Source organism: Aquila chrysaetos, chromosome 17, assembly GCF_900496995.4.
Source record: "Aquila chrysaetos chrysaetos chromosome 17, bAquChr1.4, whole genome shotgun sequence".
In the NCBI taxonomy this organism is placed as follows: domain Eukaryota; kingdom Metazoa; phylum Chordata; class Aves; order Accipitriformes; family Accipitridae; genus Aquila; species Aquila chrysaetos.
In genome coordinates this window covers 13323836-13342751 of record NC_044020.1, presented here as the reverse complement: position 1 = coordinate 13342751, position 18916 = coordinate 13323836, and the positions used below count along the sequence as shown (strand labels likewise).

Here is an 18916-nt window from a genome sequence, read left to right as displayed (position 1 = left end):
CAAGAACAAGTACATATATGCAAGCAACTTAGACTTTTGTTGTTGCAGGTTAAGAACTTAGTCCAGATCTGCAAATGTATTTCCATTACTTAGGATGTGAAGGTATGCAATGAAGAAATAAGAGATTAAATTGCAACAGTCAGAATTAGAAACGTCATCTATAGTTAAGGTTGCTTATTTTCCTCATGAAGCCCATTTTGAAGTTGTTCATAATTTTGTGGGAGTTAAACCATTTGGGGTGACAGCCTATCAGACTGATTATAATAAAAATTAAGGTTTCAGGAGAAAACACCATAAAATAACAAGCTGTTGAACACCTATTTGAGGTTAAAATATTCTTCCTTCTTTTTTTCCTTCTTTTCTATTTTACTGAAAAAATGGCATCGGCAGAGTTTGGAAAAGAGCTTGACCTTGAACTTGCCTATAGCTCTGGAATTAGAGATGTACTTTGACCTTTGGCAGGTACCTCAGAGATGCATGTTAAAAATCATTGGGAACATATTCTTAGATTTGACTAAATTATAAATGAAAACCATGATGTTCAAATCCTGACGAGTCTTCTACCAACCATGTATGTCACATACAGTAGAGCAGGCTTTATCCCCACAGGACTAGAAGCCCAGATACTCCACAAGAAACATAACAGAAGGTGCTGCTTTTCTTAACCTAGTGGAAGGCAAGATGGAAATAAAAAGGCCAGAAATTGAGAAGGTGAAGGCAGCTCTCCTTCCTGTTCTTTAAAATAAAAGCAAACATTTCCAGGTTGGAAAGGCAGTGTTGTCTCCTCCTCCTTGATTGAGGAGAGTTCTCATTGCTTTTAGCTACTAGGTATGATGTGATGTGCACAGAATCAAGAAAAGAGCATGGTTTCTAGTTTAACCTCTTGCACTTGTGGTAGTGTTATGTTAGTGTGAGCTTTTCTGCTAATAGAAGTTATGGATGTGTATTTAGCCTAGATGTGTGTAATGGTATTTTTGTGTTATGTTCAGATGATTCCTGTAGATCAGAGCCTGGTTTCATTTCAGTGCATTGAAGACATGTTTTATGGTTTGCTGTAGAAAGTTAGCAGAGAATATAGAGCACTGTTAAGCTAATACAGGTAATAGCTTCAGATGTTGAGGAGTTGCGTTTCTTTTCCACTGAGCCAGTCTCTGATGGAATTTTTTTCACAGGAAGGTTGCTTTTGTTGACTCAGGGTATTTGGATTTAGTTTTTAGCATTGCTGCAGACTTCTTCCCTTACCTTTCTAAAGTCGGTATCTATTTTTTTTCTATAGCAAAAATGGATCAGTACTTTCACCCACCATTTGTTTGTCTTAATACCTCTTCACTTAGCTTTTATACTCCTTGAGTGAGATTGTTTAATCATTTCCATTACAAAAGGCAGTGGAGCTCCAGTCCATTGTGAAATAATAATGAGAACAACCTGTTATTTAAGAACAATGTATAAATAAGAAAAATAAAGGATTTATTAAGAACAACTTGTTATTTAAGAAATTGATAGTTTGGCATCTACAGACTTCCTGCCTTAATTTCAGTGTCACGCATCATCATGATTTAAAAATTATTTGGAACTGATGATGCAATGGCAGGGGATGTGACTAGAAAACCAGTGGTGGGGAGAAAAAAATAAATGCAGTAAGCCAGATGGATCATAACATAGATGCTATTCCTGTGTCGTGACTAAAAATTTCTTGTAGCATCAACAGAATGCAATTTTAAGGGAAATCTTGCAAATTCAGTTTGCCTTTGGGCTCTTTTCCAAAAAGTAAAGAACCTGCTGATGGACTCTTACATCTGCTGAGCTTTATGGAAATAAATGGATCAATGGGCTTTAAAGTTTCCTACAGTACTAATACAACTTTAGCTTTGAGGCTATTTAAGGGGCATTCCAGTGAGCCAATCTTTTTTATTATGTCTGCTACAGAATTTATGTTTTTTTCGTAAAGAATTTCTAATAAATTTTGATTAAAGATCTGGCTGAAGTCAGGCTATCACATTAGAGCCACAGAGGTGATTTAATAAATAATCCGCCATGTCCGAATTGTGCATTTTTTTGCCTTATGAAATCAGAAATATTTCCTGTCTCTATCTGGAAGTCTGCAAATTCGTCACCCAACTTCGATGACTGGTAGAAGATGGCAGGGATATTTCAGGGTCCATCCTATTAACAAAAAATTGTTCCTTGTGTTGTTTTTTAAGGCACAGTTCCAGGCACAATTAGGCAGATGGTGGTAAGGAATGTATTCTTGACTTCAGTAGTGTTGCCAATCATTGCCCACTCTCAAACCAACTGTTTTTGGGGAAAGGGGTTTTGAGGGGCTTTTGCATTTTATTGGGGCTTTTGTGTTGTATATTTTCTTGTTATTGTGGGGTGGGTTTTTTTTAAGAAAGTTGCTTGAACAGTTCCCTCCTCACTTGAATTTGAGTGGTCACGCTGAAAAACGGTTTTTCACTCTCCATGTGTGATCATCAGTTTGCATTAAGATGTCTCTGAGCAGGATTCTTTTCCCTTTAATAGCTGGCTTTTCTTCCTGCTTGTTCATATATAATGTTTTAAACATTTGAAATAACGGAAATACCAAGTCAACTTTTTCCCTGTCTATATTAAAAGTTCCCCGAGTAAGTAGATCAGGACCTTTATCAACCTTTAAATGACAGAACAATGTCTGATGATCTGACAGGTTGGTTTTTTCCAGCAGCTTTTTAGGAATTTAAGTTACGCTCGTATCAAAATACAGGTTTTTGTTGTTTGAAAAAACTCTTACCTTGCTTCAGTTTCTTGGCATTTTTGTGAGTGGGACATTATAAAAATTTTGGTTCCCCTCTAAAAACTTCCAGAAATAACAGGATATGTCTAAGCTGAATTTCCATTATTTAGAAACAAATATGTTTCTTTTATATATATTTTGTATTGTGCTGCTTTACACAAGGTAGAGAAGCAAGAGACCTGAAAGTTCCACTCCTGGTGATGCGCCATATCACTATCAATATGGTATAGTAGGACGAAATTTATTTTTTTTCTAGTGTTTTGTTTTTGAATACCTATATAGCTAAGCAAAATAATGTGTTTGAAATAACTTTAGGGCTGTAAAGAACTAAAAGAACTTTAAGGCTCCTAAACTAGCAAATGCCAAAATTAAGGCTGCTTGTGCAATCTCTCTTTTTTACTTACAGAATTTTAAATTATGTGTTCATCTTCTTTTGCAATAAGGACTTTGCTTCAGTTGTCAAATAGTCTGAATGGTGTTCATGTAAAGAGCAGCTACTCAGTATTCTGTTTTTTTCCTCATTACTGATATGTGGGTCTCTTGCTTTGTTATATACCACTGAAGTTCTGCACTAGGGACAGAACTATTAATATTTTTTTTCTTGTTGTTTTCTGTGATACTAATTAGTGTAATAGCTGATAACTCATGGATAAGCTGAACTGTTGTACCTTGCTCAGATTAGAAATATTCTTACCATTTTAGAAACTGGGATCCTAGGGCAGAGCAGTAACAATTACAGAGATCAATTAAATGTAGGGTGTCCGACTTTAAATTACTCGGGTCTAATTTTTCCAATGTATTTATCATTCATATGTTCAAAAACACTTCTAACAGACTTTGATTGTGATTATAAGTAGCTGGTGTTTTTGCAGGTTGTACACTAAAACCTTACACCCAGGTCTAGGACCTCAAATCAAACGCTGGGAAATGAAACGTACAGTCAGTGGCACCCAAGATGACATTCCACAACTTACGTATCATTGCATAATATCTCTGGGGCAGTGTCAGAGATGGAATTTAGCTTTTCAAGATAGCGTGCAGCTGCCTTAGCTGCAGGGTTTTTATTTCTTCTTTCCTTTGTTGCAGTCCACTCTTGCTTTATGCTGCAGAGCGCAATGTAGAGCTTCAACAGGCAAGTCTCCTTCACTACTTGAGCCTGAGCAAAGTGGAAGGACCATCATATGCTTGTATCGTAATTGCAAAGACAGTATCGTGGACAAAGGGATCACATTTGCATTGAAGTAGAAGATAACAAAATCAACAAGGAATGCTTTAATTCATGGTTTTAAGAGCTCATAGATTAAAATTATTATTGTGCATATAACCTAGTTTGGTTCTCTTTTCAGTAGGTCCTGCAGAATGGAGGCTGCAATATTCTAAGAAGTGCTACTAGAAAAAGAAATGCAAGCATTGATAGTTCACTGAATAGTCAAATATTACATGAATGGTAGATAGCAAAGAGAAAAGATGACTAACATAAAGGTGTCTAGCTATGTTGTAAGATATGCATAGAGAAACTGCTTTTTAATATAGCCAAGTGTGGATTTACATATTCAGGAGCAAGAGCCTAGGCCATATGTAGGGAATAAAATACCTTAAGCAGCATGATATCATAAAACATGAAAGTCGAAGAATCATTTTATTTAATTATTTATAATACCAGCAAGTGTAAAACAGTTTCTAGGTACAGGGAAGCCTCTAGTCAGTAGTTATGATATTTCTGTATTTACTTTTACCACACTTAAATACTGTATGCAGTCTGTGGAGCAATAGCTTAAAAATAGTATGTTGCAGGTACACTGAAACCAAAACTTTGGTAATGGAAATGTCTGTCCAAGAGACAAAAATCTAATAGCTGGAAGTTGAAGCTGGACAAATGAAGAGTAAAATAAATAATCCTAGAGAAATGCCTTCCTTTTTAATAGGATACTTAGCATGAATTATGAGAGTTGATAAGAAATTCTTCATCATCATAATAAAGAAATGTTTCAGATTTTGAGAGGTTAGAAATTGTCATCTATAATTCTGGTAGATAGCAGCTGTCAGCTTCTGCTTATAAATAGTATCAAGTGCTCTAGTGTTTGTGAGGACGGGAGAAATCCGTAGCCAAAAAATGAAAATTGTAAGGCGGAAGCTGTAGAATTGGCTCTGAAGTCGTGATTTAAAACTTAAATAGTATACTTCCTGAAATTCAATCACTGAGCTATGTTAAAGGAGCTTCACAGATTTTGTTAAAATTTTTCTGGTTTCATTTATGACTAACCTACCTTTTTCAAATTCTAAAAATTCTAAAGACTGATATCCCTTAATATTTAATAATTTCAATTAATTGATTTAAGTAATTAATTTAGCTTATTCCCATTCAGTATTAACTGTATCTTGTTGATTTGATATCTGCATTATATCCTTCTAGTTTTGTGTAATCTTGTTAACAACATCATAACTTTGGTGCCTTTTTAAAATTTTCTTTAATGTGATCAATTTATTACTAAATCTCATTTCTTTTACTAAATGACTTCGGAACTATTGAAAGTGGATGAATAGATGTGTATCGTCTTGTCAGTATAAGAGCAGCTGTCCTTATTGGGCTTTTGTTAGATGCTTTTCATGTAACTGGCTCACTTGGTTAGCAGAAGATACTTGACTGATTTGTCTTTTCTTTTTCTGTTTTTTTACAATAATCTCATCTTGAATAACTTTATAGCTGAAGCTAGGCTTAAAAGTTATTTAATACTTCCCCTTTTGTGCAGCAGTAGAAGAATTTGCTTTGTGCGTCTGCTGGTTAGTGATTCAGTTGTGCCTCCGCTCTTTCATGATTCATTTTTAACATGTGAACATTTTAGTGAAATTACCGCTCTACAGATGATACTTAGATCAGGATTTCCTTTTTGTCAAACAGTCTGATAGAGATGGAAGGCGGATAAAAGTAATCTGTTTAGATTTAATCCTGATAAGACATGCAGTGTTTTCATGCTGGTAGAAAGCTTGTAGTGAAATTTGTATTATATGTGTATTTAGTTTTTATTAGTGGAGAGCGTGCCAGCTTCCTAGCTTGACAGTTACAGTTCATAATCATCTTAGGTTCTTGTGCTGGTCCTGGGGTTTTATGTGTTGTCATCCACATAAAAAAATTTTTTTGCCATTTTGTGTTCACCATTCATCAAGAAGATGGCCATTAATACACATTTTTACTACTATTATTTACATTTGTTTCCTTAAATTTAGATTATAGCAGAATATACTACTGTAGTATGAATTTACACCATGGTTACTCCAGGTGATGAGCAATACAGTAGTGTACTTTGGATACCTGGTATCTCAGATTTCCACCAAATTATTGCCTTCTCACTGGTACATCATTCTTCCATGCGTGAAAGAGCTTGGAGTACGTTGTGCCACAACAAATGGAGCGGCAGTGTGATTATTTCTCAGTGTATTTCTGAAGTGTTCATCTGTTCTGGACAGATGGGAGAAGTGTGGAAGGAAGAAGGCAAGGACTGTCCACTTCTGAAAGATTTCACTACTGAATGGGTGAACTGTAAGCTCAGAGGATGTTGGGGTTTGGGTATAGCTTGCTTGCAGCTGTACTTCCCAGTCTGGGTTGAAAGTACCATTTAGCTGAGGTGAGAAAGTAAGCGTTTGTACGTGGGCAGGTGGGTTTGAAGCTCAGCTGACATCTAGGCTAAAGGTCTCTGGATCTGCAATATCCTGACTTAAAACTTCAGTTAAGATGTGATATATTTTTGGGTGGTGGTTTGGTCTGGTGGGACAGGCAGTAATTATTGTCCTTATTCTGTGGTCCGAAATGGGTGTGCATTTGTTTGAATTGTATTTCAAAATCGTAGTTCTAGTTCTGTAAAATCTGAAATGGTCTTTTATACTGGTAATCAGACAGTTTACCTGTGTTTGTCACTGAGTTGAGGTAAACTAGCTTGTTTCTGCTGTTGATTCCAGTCTTTCAACTTTTAATGGCCAGAAACACTGCAATATTTCCATGGGACTGTCAGCTTTCAAATTTATTAGATATTCATAAATACTCTATGACATGTTTGATGAATTGGCCAAAAGGTGAAGCTGCTCAACCTGTCTTGCATATTGGTGATGCCACCAGCTGTGGCAGACAAAAAAAAAAAAAATTGAGAGGATGGACCAGATGGCCAAAGTTTCATCAATACTCTTCTGCGTTGGAGATTCTTTCACAACAAAGGAGAATCTTGATTAAAACAAATTTGACTTTTGTGGGGTTTTCAGTCTGCTTGCTATGTTGTTGCATTGAAGAATATAGGGTTACTTGTAATATGGACAAGTTTTCAAATGTTTTTTCAGAAGGATGTGTGGTTTTGCATAATAGGTTGGCGGTTTGGAACCTTATGTATTGTTCACATACTTTTCTAAAAGTTTGCAGTTTATTATTGGATGCTTCTTGGAATGTGTTAGAATATTAATGTCTATTTTAAATGCATATTTTAACATTAATATCTATGTCACAAAATGGAGATTATTTGTACAGTTCAGGTCAGCTCTTATGTTGCACATTTGTAGAACCACTGGCGCATATTATGTTACTTGCCTTTTTTTAGGTGAATAATAGAAATCATCGTCACACTTGACAAAAGTTAATCATAAAAAGGACTGTACATCTTTTAAAAGGTATTTATTGTATGTCTACAGGATGGCTGTTTGTTTGTGGGGTTTTTTAGGCTTTTCACCAGTATGCTGTATTAAACAGCTGAACCATTTTTAGCTGTATAGAAGGCAACACATGGCTGAAAATTTGAGAGGGAATGTCTTACAAACAGCTGTACATTTGTTTTCTTTCCAAACATTAACAAAGCCAACTTATACTACGTATGCCACAGTTTTGGTTCTGTGGAATTGAAGTGATTGCTTTTGGATTCTGATAATATAAGGAAATATTACATCATCAGGGTCAGTGTTGCAGTTGTTTTTAAACAGGTACTCAATCCATTTATGCCCCTTTCAAATAAAATCTAGCCCCTACTGTGTTTGAAGATATGTTAGGAATCGCCTAGGAATCTTAGAAAGATTAAGGGAAAACTCTTGCCTGCAGTATGGTAGCAGGAGGAAGGGGGAAGAAACACAGTAGCTACCTGTTTGCTACCATGTCATGTAAAGGGAGCATGGATCTTACACCAGGTTGCAGTGATAGAGGGGAAGATCTGTGTTAAGCCTTTAAGTGCTTCTCCCTTCCTCTTCTCACAGCAGATTTGTGCCTAAGGTTAAAACCAGGACAGTTACCCTGACAAATGTGGCAGATTGTTTTAAGACTATGTTGTGGATTTATTCCCAAGCTATTTTACCAGAGCTGTATAACGTGGTTGTGAGTGGAAGAAAGCTCCCTGTTTGTGATGATTGTGGAACCTGCACTAACTACAGTTCCATTATGGCTATTACCATCATGATGGTTTCATTAGCAGTGTGTATGTTTGAGAATCTTGAAGTACTAGTAAATTTAAATCTGTCATTGCTGGGCAAAGCTGCAGGCACTTATTTTAGTGGGCATCTGAACTTAGATATAGGTTTTCTAATCCTGGGGCTGGCTGCAGATAATTACTTCTTTGGTGGTGAAAATAATGGGCAACATTATAGGAAATCTACAGGGAGGCAGAGGTGCGTTCTTACAACTCTTAACAAATTTGATGATATATCAAGATAGACCTGAATGTTGTTGAAAACTAAGCAGATCTTTCTTCCTTACATATGCGTGCAACACTACTTGCAGTATACTAGCCACTGGACTCTAATGGATATGATAGGACAACTGAAAAAAATGACAGAGGAAAAGGTTTTAAAGAAAAAAAAACCTCTGGTTTAGTGTTCTGAAGAAAAGGATCAAATATCTCTGCCTTTATTGAAGGTTCAAGAGCTTGTAATTTACATCCTTAGACATATGCCTTTGATCTTTTTTGATTTTGGAGGATCTGAGGTGTCATGTTTATAGATGGGGAAAACATAAGACAGAAATAAATTTAAAAATTTCTTTACAGGTCACTTTTAAATATCTACCAGGTAGAATTGCTGTTTGAGAAGATGCTCATAGTTTGTGTTTGATGTGCATTTACAGTGTCCATATATGGGATTTGGTTTTATGATAAGGAAGAATGCCAAAGAATTGCAGAGCTCATGAAAAAGTAAGTGATGGGTAAACAAGACTTTTTGTGCTTTTTTAATGTATGTATTTCTGTACATACATGCACATTATATTACTAGGATGGTCATACCTTTCTGCTTTAAACCTATATTTATAGATTTTTGTTGCAAGTAAAGTTGTCAAGCCTGCATTTTGTATAATCAGAAATAAGTCACTGTATTGCAATACTTTTTCATAATTTGCTGTGCAGCTTTCCAGCTACATCAGAGTGTAACAGTTCATCTGATTTATTTCCTGATGACTCAGAGATCTGTTTTGAAGAACTGTATTCTTTGGGGTTTTAATATATTTCTCAGTTTGGGGAGATTTTCTTTTTTAATTTTGCTGTTACCTTTTTTCTTGTATCAGTGTAAGTGCGGGCCATCATGAAGGCATACTGTAATAATACTATTTCTGTCATTTTTATCCTGTTTCTACATTTTGGCTGAATTCCTGCTTCCTCATTTCCTAGCAAAATGTACAAAATTTGCCTTGTTTTTGGAATATAAAGCAAGACTTTAATTAGCTTTTAATTCATTACTTTTATGTACATAATAATATTATTTTATACATGTTATATAATCTTTAATTTTGCAGTCAAGTCAGAGATTAAAATTTCAAAAAGAACTGTATTCTCAACTGTATTTTAATATCATGGATAGTTTTTTCACTGTCACTGTTTTCTTCATGTGTCCAGGATGGACAGGGCTCACTCTTCTGTTCTACCCTCTGGTTGGCCTAATGATAGGCTTGTTTGCAATGATCCCTTTCTTATGACTATATTCTGCAGGTTTTCATGTTTGTTTAGAGGTGGAAGGAGCTGAAATCTTACAGATTTTATCAACATATGCAATCTAAATTTTTTAGAGCTATAATATGGAGGATATAGTAAAGGGGCCCAACAGGAGCAGGCAGAGATGGGATATACCGCTTGCCTGCAGTATATAGAGTTGGACATATCATTGTGTCACAATTCTTTTAAGGGACAGGAGGGATGACATAGAGCCAGGTCTTTGTCATCCCAAGAAAAGCCATGGGAGGGGGATACAGTCAAGCTTGACACCATTAGGTACTAACAGAGCGCAATGCAAAGGCACTGTCAGACCTGTGAATCTCTCCTTTTCAGGTCATCTGTCCCAATCTTAACAGCTTCTGTAGCCAGAAGCATGCTGAGGAAGCGACATCAATTTTGATTGCCAAAGTTACCAAGTGCCCAAAAGCCCATTTATGTGCCCTGCAGTACAAGTCCAAGCAAGGCTCATCCTTGCACATCTCGATCCATTGCAAAGTGCTTTAACTCTTCTGCCACTATGTTCCAGATAGGATTTGTTACAAAATACTGGATGGAAAGGTAGTCATGTTTCCTCTATATCTCTTTTTGAAGTAATACCTGCTGCTTTTCATTTTGCAGTGACAAAACATTGTGAAACACAGACTGTGACAACAGTGGGGGTTTGTGGTTTTTCTGTATAACCAACAGCTCTAAAATAAGGCAGTTGTGACCCAAGAAATAATTGATGGGGATGAATTTACAGAAATAAGGAATGAACCCTAGGAAACCCAGGTTTTTGACAGCTAATTTTAGTTAACTAGCTCAAGTTTCCGTTGGTGGTGATTAGGTACTCTCAAACTGGTAATTTACTACAATAAAAACTAGTTTTCAGAGGATTCATGGAATTGTAAACCACGTGTAGTGGTTTATAATAGCAGTGTTTCATATAGATAAAAGATGTCGTCGCTCAGCCAATTGGCTGCCTGTTTTAATTCTCAGCATTCTACAATAATAAAACAGCTGGGGCAGGAAATTGGTCATTTGCTAGTAGTTAATGACTGATTTGTGTGTGTTTGCCATCCTCCACCACCAGCAGAACTGAATAACACTATAAATTCCCTGCTCCTTCTGGGTATAGAAATTGTGACTAATTTACGGAAATTTTAGCCTATGGCCTAGTGTATTCAAGATTGGAGAAAATGAATCTCACGCCTGGTCGAATTATGTTTTAATATAGATCTTCTAATAGAGTTTTTTTTACACGTTTTAATGCAGATGGGGGGGGGAAATGAAAATATTTCTGTTTAATTATTGTAAAGTAGTTGTGGTTAAAGTTTTTGTTTTATCTGTGTTTTGTCTTGTATATTTTCCTCTCACCTCCAACTTTCAGCCTAACTCAGCAGGAACAATTCAAAGCACAGCAGGGCACGGGAGCAGGAGTGTCCCCAATGATCATGAATTCTTCTAATAACAAAGAAGTGGATATCTTACGGATGCTTACTAAGGCCAAAGATGAGTATACCAAGGTGAGACTTGCTGTCTATAAAAAGAGGACGTTTCTTTTTGGCGATACTATGATGCCAACTTGCTCACACTTCACATTTTAAAACATACAAGGTTTGGGATTGTTTTTAAGTAGTTTTCCTCAAAGTGAAACTGATTTTGGACAGTGTGCTCTCTCATTTTGTGTAGAGCTGGCTGGTAGAAAAGTTTTGTTAGAATTTGCGGAAGATTCAAAAGAAATCAATGCTGTCACTAAAAACTTCTGAAAGGAGAATATGTATATGATTGATTATTTGTTGAATACTAGGGGGTAAGAACAAGTATAAATTGGCTTTCATTTTGACCCTTGGAGCTCCTGTGCTTATTAAGTAGCACCTGGAAGTTGCATCTTCTTTCTGGGTGGAGTATTCAAACCTGCCAATAGTTTCTGTGGTTTGTACAAATAACTTCCTTCAGAGAAGACCTTTAACAGTGAAGTTACTGCTTTTAATTGTGGTTGTTAGCTACTTTCAAATACTAATGGAAGGAAATGAAAAGGTTGAAATGTAGTATGATTTCAGCCCATGTGCTGCTTTGGTCTTCTGAGGCTTCTAAATAAAGAAGTAACTAATGGACTAATAATGTTCTCTGTTATTGAGCAATCAAAAACGTTTTACTTTGGGGAATAAAAATCTAATAATTTTAACTATTCATATATACACTGCAAATTTTTAGAGGGCCTGCAGGTTCCTACTGCTGTTTCCTGTATTTTGTATGTGTTGTCATGCAATAATAAAGCTCATAAGTGTTCTGAGTCTAGAAATATATATATATAGCTTAAACATAAGCAATTTAAAGAGAGAAAAAGTTATTTTTCTGAAATGTGGCTACTAATAAGATCCTCAAAGATAATAGCAAACTGTTTGAATTATGATGAAATGTAGCCCTTTTTGTTGTGGCATAGCTTCTTTTGAAGCTTAGGACCTTCATATTTTCTGTAATAGGGATTTAATGTATTATAGTGGACAAACACCTCCAAAACCTGGTATCTTTTCTGTGTTTTAATGCTGAAACAGTATCTAGTCTTGGCATAAAATAGTGTGATTTGAGATACTATGAAATGCGTAAGCAGTTTTCATTAAATAACCTCAAAAATACTGTAAATGGAAAACTGGAAAAATACTGAGCTGTCTTCAGATTCTATGAGGAGGAGGAAATAAATTAAAAAGATTTACCTTCCATTTCTACATTACCACACAGAAAATCAAGACAAAGGAGAGGAAATTCTGTTGTTTAAATAATAGGTTTTTTGATTATTTTTTTTCCCTGCAGATAAGATCATCTGCAAATTTGCTTCTTGTTTCATCTTTAATCTCTCTGCATTTGAGGGATGGCTAAGGAAATAACATGAAAATTTATTCTTCGTCTGGGATATGAGTGCTAGGAGTATCTGACCGCTTAAGTACTGGATATGTGTTTTTTCTTGTTTTGTTAGTAATATAAAATTAAGAAGGGTGTGATAAATAAAGGCAATGACAACCTTTTTTTTATTTAATGTCAATATGTTTCAGAGCAGTCATGCTTTTTGGCTGCTTTATGACATCTACTTCCTTGTCAGTGTATGTCTTATGAGTTACAATGCTGATGTGCTGAAATCAGTTATGAAATATGTTATTCTCCTTTTTGAATTCTGTGTGGTTTCAGAGAAGAGGGTATTTTAAAGTGTTGGGAGCTGTAGAATAAGAACATCAATTTTCAAAGTGTCTAAGAAATTTTGCTCAATTTTCAAGTCCTATGATGAGATATTTTTTTTAAGAATGTAAATGAACTTTCAAGGGTGTATCTTATTCCCAAATCAAGTTACAGATTTAGAGGTTACATGTAAAATAAAACACATAGCCTCCCCCCTCCTTTTTTGTATTAATAGAGCTTTAAGCTGCTAAACCACTACAGTATTTTTTGAAAAATATACCTCTTATGCACTTGCCTTCTCTTGTTCTCTGGTAAGAAGTGTTATTAGCTGGCCTCATAATGATAGCTAGGGAGATAAACAGTTGAAGAGCTGCTAGGGTACTGATGACAAAATGTGTTTCTCTTGTTCTACAGGACAAGCCCTGGTTTTAGCTCTGTGCTGCACAGTTCTTCTACAGCATCTACCCATTTACTACACCATCTTTGATCTATTAAAGGTCAGATTAGGTGGACATCTTTTGTCTGGTTGATGTGCCCAAAATACCTGAAGCTTCCTTCTTCATTACTAAGGACACACATCCATTTGATAAGAACATCATTTCTGGTAGCGAGCAAGCATGGCCTCTGGACTTCTATTTCTGTTCCTTGACTGCTTCTTCACTGTCTTTCAGCAAAATGTTCTGATGGTACTGCGCTGTCCAAACAGGAACATGGTTTCTAAGTTTTCAGGTGCCTTAGCTTTTGATTTGTTAACTGTGTGAAAGACTTGATAGTAGGATCCAGAAGGCCTAGCTTTCCTGAGGGCACTGTGCCATACTCAGCCTGGATGATGCAGAGTCTACGCTACTATTCTTGAACAGTCTGAATTGGTTCTGTATGTCTCACTTAAACAGGGCTCTGCCTGGAAATCCTTGCTGCTACTGCTCTTATTTGAGACAGTTCTTGTTCCCCTTAGTTCCTCTCTTCTGCTGAGCACCTTGTACGCTTTCATGTGACTGTTCATTAATGTCATCTTGTGGCTGCTTTACATCAGCTAGGTAGAAATCCCCAGTTTCCAGGACTTTTTAGCTCTGCACTCAAGCTCTGACAACTTCAAAGTCTTCTTCATCACTTTCAACAGGGAAATCTATCTGCAAAGCTCTTCTAAGTTCCATCAGGTCTTGGCTGACCTTCTTTCCTTGTATCAGACCTTCTAGCATCTCCTCCTTGTACTTCACAGGTCTGTGCAGCTCACATGCCTCAAAGTCAGGTTTTTGCTACAGAGCATGAGATTGGGATGTGACATGGTATATGCTTCAGGAGAGCTGCAATACTGAGGTACAATGCTTGTCCGTTGTCTGCTTCCTCTGACAATGTCTTGTTCATCTTGAGCTTCATATTGTACAGGTAGAATATGAAATCTCACAACATAGAGCAGTTGTTTGCCTCAAATGTCTGTGACTATACCAAACTTGCCTAAAACGTCCTCAGTGATGGTCTTGTTCTTTTTGACTGACATTCACCACATATGTCCATTTTTTTTCCAATGTTGCTTAGCTTTTCTTTGACTTGATCTTAGAACCTTTTGATTTCTTATGTGTCTTTTGTGGGAGCATAGCTTTGAACAAGACGCATGACTAAAGGACAGACCTGCGAAGCAAGATGTAGTAACCGTCAAGCGTTGTAGCTGATGAGTACTCTTCTGGTTCTGTCACTAAAGAGCACGGTGACATTTCTTTCATCCTGCTTTTTGCTGTTTGATGATGATGGCATCTGATATCTTCTTTACCTGTCCACCTGACAGTTGCTTAAAATGTCATGCTGTTGCTCCTAACCTACTCATCAGCAAGGCCATGCTGCCAAATGACCTTATATTCTGAGCTCCAATAGTTACAGATTCCTTTGAAATCATCACAGGCTTTTTTTCTCTTCAGCATACTTCTCTGTATCTGATACCAGCCCACTAGCCATGTTACCAAATCATGGGAATGAAACCAAGTCAGAGCAGTGTCATTCTCTATAGACCTTTGTGTATACTGCTGTTCATTTTGCTGAGGAATTTGGTCTGAAAAATGTTCATATAGTGATAACTCTGTTAAACTCTACTGCTTCTCACCTCATTTTTATATGCTTAGTTCTGTGATCATGCAGAGTATAACAGTGGAATCTAAGGTACTTATGGTTTCTGAAGAATTCAGCCTATTAAAATACCCTGGGGAAATAAGGGTGTTATTTAAATTCTGCAGAACTCATTGTGAAATATACAAGAGTATGTTATCCATCGTGTTAAAGAAAAAAAGTTTAAATACATGCTTATATGTTTTTTGCCCAAAACGCTATGCTGAAAAATAGCAATAAGAAGGAGGTATATTGAAGAAAAGGCAGCACCATTAGAAGCAGAACAGTTTGTGAGAAAAAAGCTATTTAATCTTACTGAAGTGTGGTTTTGGTCTATGTAATATCATGTAGGATCTACCCAATCTAAAAAAGAAAATTATCTTCACTTGTTTTAATATAGATCAAATATGGCCTATAGGAAGCACTTACTTGGACTATGAAAAAAACTTTCATGTGATAATTAATTAGGTAAGATGCTTAACTATCATTAAGTGAATGAGAGACAACAGAAGTCACCAGTCAAACTGGGTGGGAAAGTGATTTAAGAATATTCAGTCATTTGTCCTAGTGTATTTAAAATTTTTAAAAAGCTGATGAGGTTGCAGAAGGCTTCATACTAGGACATTGTTAAGAGTCCATATGAACTGCCTGGAAATGATGAGAAAATAAACCTTGTAGAAAACAACAATGACAAAAAAATTAAGTTACTCAAATTCAAGGATAACAAAGTGTAAGCTTGGAAGAACCTAAGAAAACAATTTGTTTGAGCAGTGCATTGATAAATTTAACTCAGAGCTAATAAATGGAAAGGAAACTTTTCCCTAGTATAAAAGCTTTAATAGTTATGTTAGTGTTGTAGGCTTGTCTTCTATACTGTTTTTTCATGGCTTCTTTCTGTTACGATTTTTCATAGCAATCCGTTCATAACTATTTTAAATATGAATTGCTTAGCAAAACTGAAACTTCAATTAAGTGTAGATTTTTGTCAAGTGCTTCCATTAATCAAGCTTTGAATCATAGAGAAGGGAGGTAGGCATTCACTAGCTTTAGAAGAAAAGTGTTTTGCTTACCATGAATTTATTTGAATTTTGGGATATCTTTAGTCATCAAACTTGCACTGCACTGTGAGATAGGTAGCAAGGCTCTGGTTGAATGAGATACCACATTCTAGTAAAATTATTTCTTTGGTTTGGTTGTGTGGTTTTTTTTCCCCAGAGAAGGCAAAAAGTGTAGCTGAGTTAAACATATTTACATGCTGAATGTGGCCTACTCAAATTAGCCATGAGGCACTTGCTGCGTGGTTTTATATTTAACTGAAATTCAGTTTTGCTGTGAAACTCTGCATTACTGGCAAAATCAGTATTTTGTTCTTCATGTTTTTTTCCAATCTAGTGCTTGAGGAAGTTTCTTGCTTTATGCAGTAGGAGTATAGCAGGAAAGAAGAGACAGGTGCTTGTTCTTCAAACTAAATAGCTAACCACCCTATGGCATGATTGTCTGTGCATGCCTTAAAGTTATTTCTAAGAGCAACATTTGAACTAAAAATTGTTACACAATAGAGAAAAGCCAGGTATGTGATTGGAACTACACTTCTACTTTGCAAGATCATGTCTTCAGAAAGTCATTGCAGAAATCTGTGACTGTCTGAACACCCACAAGATGATTTTTCAGCAGAGACTCACAAAATCATTGAGACTGGAAGGGACCTCTGGAGATAGTCTAGTCCCACCTCTCTGTTTACAGCAGTATCAGCTAAAGTGGGTTGCTTAGGCCCATGTTAAGTCAGGTTTAAAATATCTCCATGGACGGAGACTCCACAACCTGTCTGGGCTACCTGTTCCAGTATTCAAACATCCTTAAAGTAAAAAAGTTTTTTCTTAAGTTTAAACAAGATTTTCTATATTCTGGTTTTTGCCTCTTGTCTTCACTGGGCACCACTAAGAGTCTGGCTCGGTCGTCTTTACTTTTTCCCATCAGGTATTTATACACATTGATATTATACCCTGAGCCTTCTCTTCTGGAGACTAAGCCTCTCTTTGCTTTACAGGTGCTTACACAGACTTTCAATGAATTCACTTATGTGTGTCTGCATCTTTCTTGTGCTGGGAAGCCCAGAACTGGATGTAGCACTGCAGTGCTCAGTAGACGGGCCTAACCAGTGGTCTCACCAGTGCTCAGTAGAGGTGAAGGATCACCCCTCTTGATCAGCTGGCAGTGCTCTGCCTAATGCAACCCAGGATGCTGTTGACCTTCTTTTGCCATAAGGGCATGTTGCTGAGTTGAATACAACTTCTTGTCCACCCAGGTCCATTTCTGCAAAGCTGCTTTTCAGTCGGTCAGCACCAGCCTGTACTGCATGGGGTTATTCTTCCTCAGTTTCCCTTTGTTGAACTTCATGTTCCTGTCAATCCATTTCTCGAGCCTGTCAAGGTCCCTCTGAATGGCAGCACAACCATCTGGTCTATTAACTACACATCCCTGTTTTATATTGTCTGCAAGCCTGCTCTGCCCCATCATTCAGGTCATTAATGGAGATGTTAAACAGTATTGACCCCAATGTCAAACCCTGATGTACATCACTAGTGACTGGCCTCCAGCTGGACTTCATGCCAACAATATTTTGAGTCCAGCAGATCAGACCGTTTTCTATCCACCTCACTGTCCACTTACCTAGTCTACATTTCATCAGTTTGTCTTTGAGGATGTTACGGGAGACAGTATCAAAAGCCTCGCAAAAGTCAAGGTAGACAATAGCCACTGCTCTCCCATCATCCACTGAGCCAGTCATCTCACTGTAAAAGGCTATTGGGTTGATCAAGCATGATTTCCCCTTTGTAAATCTGTGCTGGCTACTCTCAATCACTTTCGTGTCCTTAATATGTTTAGAAATGGCTTCCATTAGGAAGCCATTTGTTTCATCACCTTCATAGGGATCAAGGTCAGGCAAACTGGCCTGAAGGTCCCCAAATCCTCCTTCTTTCCCTTCTTGAAGGTAGTATGGACACTCGTTTTCTTCCAGTCCTTGGGAACCTCGCCAATTGCCATTACCTTTCAAAAATAAAGAGTGGTTTCACAATGAGAGAGGCAGCGCTCTCAGCTCTTATGAGCGCATGCCATCTGGTCCCATGCACTTGTGTATGTCCATTTTGCTTACATGGTACGTGACCTGATCCTCCCATACCGAGGGTAAGTCTTCATCACTCCAGACTTTCCCACCAGCCTCAGGGGCCTGGGATTCCTGCGGGCAAATGTTGCAAAGAAGGCATTGAGTACCTCCTAGAGCCCCTTGAGTCTCTCAAGAACTCAAGTTCTGTTTTACTGAGCAGCCTTGGAGCAAGTGTGTCTTTGTTTACTGTTACGGTAGGTGTCAGAAATGGATTAAATGATTGGTTTTGTATATTTGAGAGTGAGGGTTATTTTCTCACCTAAGATATCTGCATTCTGAGGAGTTTGTCTCAAAGTTCTGGAAAGGACACTGACATTTTCATCATCGCACAGCAGTGGCTCTGCTGTGTGTCCGTATGGCAGTCTGTCCAGTCCAGAGTTCTGTCCCCACTAATGCACAAGACTGGGCTCTTTGGAGGAAAGAGTGAGAAACCCAAACTGGTCATTCCTTACCCAACCATTAGTCCTGTGGCATAAAATTTAGAGCCCATCAAATTCAGGTAATTAACTATGAATATTCTTGTTAGATAGGATTAACATTTTGATAGATCACTCTTTAAAAACATCTTTCCAGTTTCTTGGTTTCAATTGTATCAAGCAACAATGACTTCCAATATACTGTTTTCTTTCCTATTGGCAATAGCAGCGTTCTTTGTATACCCAATGCTTTTTTAGTTTCATTGACTATATTCTTATCTTTTGTACAAGGTAAATAAGACCATCTTACCTTTTCCTATTCCATTTATTATTTCTCTTTCATGCAGCATTTTCTGTGCATTTTTTATGA

At 37.0% G+C, this 18916-nt stretch overlaps 1 protein-coding gene across 6 annotated transcripts in view; it reads left to right on the top strand.

Annotated features, from left to right (window-relative positions):
- Positions 1-18916, top strand: part of DCP1B (decapping mRNA 1B) — a 54031-nt gene that overhangs the window by 15903 nt on the left and 19212 nt on the right. For all 6 annotated transcript variants that reach the window (XR_005934229.1, XR_005934228.1, XR_005934227.1 and 3 more), the window contains exons 4-5: positions 8856-8922; positions 11084-11219. Coding sequence is in view for 3 of the 6 variants with exons in the window: in XM_030040302.1 (XP_029896162.1) it covers positions 8856-8922; positions 11084-11219 (203 nt within the window). In the remaining 3 variants the exon portion in view is untranslated. The remainder of the gene's footprint in view (positions 1-8855; positions 8923-11083; positions 11220-18916) is intronic.